We start from the raw sequence: 4,369 nt of genomic DNA on the forward strand, positions 1-4,369 counted from the left end.
ATTCGTACGTACTTGGGCAGGCTGCGTGAAAGAAGAAGAATAAAAAGGAAATATTATTTGAGTAAAAATTCACGTAACGAAAATCGTTATTAATTCATATAAATTATCGTACTTACATTTCAAGATCTAAACCCTTTTCATCGCAATCATCTTCGTGACGATCCAAGTACTTCGGTTGCATTTCCGTTTTGCAAAATCGGCATCTTCTTAAGGCAGGACCGTTGTAGTTTGTTCTGCATTTAATCAGATGTTGAATATACTTCGTCCTTTTTACTGTGTGGCTAACGTCGTAAGGACAAGTTAAATGGCTAGGATCCATCGTAGCTTTGTTGACGGTGGCTCCTGTATCGTCTTGATCTACTGCCTGTTTCTGTTGCCTCGGAGCGATTAACTTTTGACGTTGCTTCGGATAGATTCAGACGTTCGTACGGTTTTAGGTACACGTCGAGACGATCTCTTTTATATGCTTCGATCGAGAGACCATAAAGTTGACGTCATCATACCATCTCCAAAACCCTTGACGTCATCGTTACAGATCGGAGGCAAACTTAGGAACGCATGACGTGATTGGTCTGTTGAAAACATATGATAGGCCAATGACGACATCGGTCTGAGAAGCAATGATTACCATAATACGCACCTTGACGTCATCGGATGCACCCGACGCTGTATAAAACAGTCTTCCAAACACAAAACTCTCCACTTTGCGACGAAGTTAAATCAGTTACTTCGATGAAGATGGAGAAATTCGAACCTAAGAAACTGTTGGAGATAAGAACAGGCATGTCCGGTTTGCTGAAGACGTGCGGAGGCGGAGAGGCACCCCTTGCAGAGGCTGTGACGTTCATCGCAAACATCGATTCCAGAGACGTTCCGACGATCATGTTCTTCGACGGGCCGGATGGTCCTTTCGCCAAATGGTGCACGCCGTTCGTGGCCGACCAGTTTCTCGAAACCTGCCGTTCCAGCGGACGGCAAGGAATCACCTACACGGACGTTGTAATGAAGGCCGAGAACGACAAGTTGATGATGCCGATGGCTTTCCTGTGCGTCCATCCCGAGGAAGGTCCGATTCAGCTGGTGACGAAATGGGAACGGTATTTTCCGCCACTGCGATGCCGTTCGTCCTGATTAACAGCGACAGACATCCGAGCGAAAGAAGGAAAAGAAAGATGGTTTGCGGAGACTCCACTCTGTCCATGTTCGATCGCCCGCAACTCGCCGACATGCTAGGCGTCGATGCTCGGTCTCCTGGAAAAAGTCCCACAGTCAATAACGTTCACTCGAAAAGAACGACGAACAGTTTAGTTGGACAATTCCTAAACAAAATTCTCCGACAACTACAGGCGTCGACGAACATGCAGTCTCCCTTCGAAACTCATTCGCGGGAACAACCGCCGACGACGACTCCGACGGTCCATTCTGCCAACACGGGAGACTTCGAAAGGAAAAGTTTGGCGGTGTTACCGCCTCTACCGACACCCGTCGAAATCCATCCGCAGTAACAGCAGGAGCAGCAGCTGGAGGAGGAGGTGGTACGACCGTCACGGACACCCAAGGTAACGTGTCCGTAAACATGTGCAAAGACAACGTACTCTACGACAGATGATGGAAGAGATGGAGTAAGCGAAAGATCGAATGTATGGCCGCTAGTTTTAAAGAACTGAAATCGGAAGTCGTGAAACGACAACGAAATATGTCGACGGAATTGGAACAGACTAGATCGGAAACGGAGGCGATTTCTACGGATCTGGAACAGATGAGATCTGAAACGGCGGATATTTCGAGAGACTTGGAACAGATGAAATACGATACGGTGAAACAGAAACAAGATATTTCGACGGATTTGGAACGGATTCGATCGGAGATGGAGGAGCATAAACGACAGCTTTGAACGGATTTGCAACAGATGCGATTGGAAATGCGAGAGCAGACACGAAAGTTTGGGACAATGTTATTGGAATTTGGAAATCAGATGATTGCCGATAAAAAGATTTAATGAAAATTAAGTCAAGTTGTTTTGTTGACAATTAAAAAATAACATACATAAAAAAAGAATTTTAATATGTCGATTATTTTTTCTTTCGTTTCCTTTGTTTCGATACGACGGTGTTGATGATGACTGATGATGGGGGTGGAGAACACTCGCACACACCAACGGAAAACCTTAGGTAAAAAACAAAAAATATATATATAGAGGGTGGCAGACACGTTTTATCGAACATCGGAACATGGCTACAACTTCTTTCGTCCGAACGTATTCCAATATTCCACAAAAACCCGTCTGCCGCTCTATATCGAGTGTCCATGACGTCATCCATTCTCTCTACATAGCTTAACGTCATCGGGTGCGGCCAACACGTACAATATAAACTGACACGCACACGACGATTAACACAGTCTTTCCGAAGAGCTCACACGCACACATACGCACACAAAAATATAATTAAATATATGGAAGAGGTAAAATATAGAATTTTGTCGTATCTACCAATCCGAAAGCTGTTGGAGTTGAACCTAACCGAATACCAACTATGGTTAGTATATAGAGAGATTCATCCCGAAGTCAAGTGGGACTCGAAAGTGAGTTATAGTAATATAAATTTTTTAAGTTTGAAGATTTGTTGGATCGTAAGTTTAAAATGATACAAGACGTTGCAGCCGAGACTCGAGATTACGTATTGGAAGCTGTCGAGGATATGCGAGAAAAGATTTTCAATATCATGAAGGACAGTACCATAGAATGCAAGGATGCCGTCGTAAGATCAGATTGGGACGATACAAGGCGCCTTATAAACGGTGTCATCATAGGTGAAAAACTGTGTTGGTGAGCCTGTAAAACGGTTGAGAACGTTGAGGATGAATATTATCTACTATCGAGACCATCACCCAACCTAAAGACAAAGCTGCTGAAATTCATTAAAAACGTTACAAACTTGCGTTGTAAGACGGAAAGCGATTTATACGAGATTCTACGAAACAACTTCCATGAAATTTATTTTAATTCTGTCGTAGATCAGCACAGTCTTTTAGAAGAGCACTCACGCACACACTCGCACGCACACCAATGATGTCTGGAGAGCTCATGCCAAAGATCCGCGAGAAGTTTTCTCCATGGACTATAGGCGAGCGAAAGAGAGTGGATCGCCTAACAACAGCTGCCGTAATTTCCAGAGAGATCGCCAGGGAATTCATATCGTCGCCGGACACCGAATCGTCTCTCTCTTTCTATACGACGAAACAATGCGAGAGGTCGCCGAAAAGATGGACGTTCGGCTAGGACTCGAATTGGATGCCACCGCGGCGGTGATTGACTTCGAAGAAGACGGGTTACCGGGTGTGTTTTCGTGCCTCAACGACATGCTCGAAATCGGAGACGTCAACTGGGGTCGAATCGTCATTGTGTACATGTTCGGTAGGAAAGTGGCAAAGAGATGGGCGGAGAAAGATCTCGAGGACTACGAAGATTCCGTAGCCGAGTACGTCGGCGAATACGTGGCCACGGAATTGTCCGGTTGGATATCCGAACGTGGAGGATGGGTAAGTGTGATTCAGAGGGCGGCAAACACGTTTTCGAGAACGTCAGTTTTCACCGATCGTATCCCGATGTACGTACGAAAAATAATAATAATTTAATAATCATCATTTTTCTCTCCACTTCAGGATGACTTCGTGGAAATATTCGGCCGCAGACGTCGAAAGTCGCTCTCCGACCTCACCATTCCGATCCTGCTGGCGGTCATGTTGGCAACTCCGTTCGTTTTGTCTAACTGCAGATGACTCTAATCACGTTTTGATATCGAATAAAAAGCCGTGTTTATAACTGTACAAATGTTTAATAAAATCTGTTATTGAATATTAAATTGTAGTTGACATACCAAACAATGTGTCTTTCGTTTAAATCATTGCTTTGTGTATGTGTGCTTGTGTTGCGTGTGAGTGTGTGTGATAGAAAAAAAAGCAGATAATTTTTATTCGTACAATTATTTCCCCTCTCTTCTTGTTTATGTAAGGATGTGTAAAGAAACAACTAGACTCTCCGAGTTACAACAGCATCACGTTAGTTATAGTGGGTCGGAAACTGTAAATGAGTAAACAGACAAAAAATATACGTTTCTTTTCTTTTCTTTTAATCAAAAACTACCATAACTACAATCGTATGTGTTACAACAATTGCAAATATATAAAGTTATTCGGACGAGGTGTAATCGTGGTCGCCTTGAACGACCGTTCTCATTCTCTTTAACTCGGCGTCGTCTATCGTGCCGCAGCTCCTCTTATGCCCAGCAAAACCAACGGCGACGGAGTTGGGAAGGTCGTGTCCTTTGTTCAGAAGCATCACGTTGGGAACTGAGGCGAATTTTGCTTC

The 4,369-nt window shown here is 44.0% G+C and overlaps 1 protein-coding gene across 1 annotated transcript; it reads left to right on the top strand.

Moving 5' to 3' along the window:
• Positions 1-3,243: 3,243 nt before the first annotated feature.
• On the top strand, positions 3,244-3,780 carry LOC117104563 (bcl-2-like protein 2). Its single transcript, XM_033245418.1, has 2 exons — positions 3,244-3,540; positions 3,664-3,780. The coding sequence occupies exons 1-2, from the start codon at positions 3,244-3,246 to the stop codon at positions 3,778-3,780; spliced, it is 414 nt and encodes a 137-aa protein (XP_033101309.1).
• Positions 3,781-4,369: the final 589 nt, after the last annotated feature.

The sequence above is a fragment of the Anneissia japonica genome, unplaced genomic scaffold (genome assembly GCF_011630105.1).
Source record: "Anneissia japonica isolate Jap-2015-1 unplaced genomic scaffold, ASM1163010v1 scaffold287755_len519135_cov135, whole genome shotgun sequence".
NCBI lineage: Eukaryota > Metazoa > Echinodermata > Crinoidea > Comatulida > Comatulidae > Anneissia > Anneissia japonica.

Bases quoted from the DNA above. Each gene is read 5' to 3' on its own strand.
- LOC117104563 (XM_033245418.1), top strand. From the start codon at position 3,244: ATGCGAGAGGTCGCCGAAAAGATGGACGTTCGGCTAGGACTCGAATTG. The intron at 3,541-3,663 runs GTAAGTGTGATT...TCTCCACTTCAG, and splicing joins TATCCGAACGTGGAGGATGG to GATGACTTCGTGGAAATATT.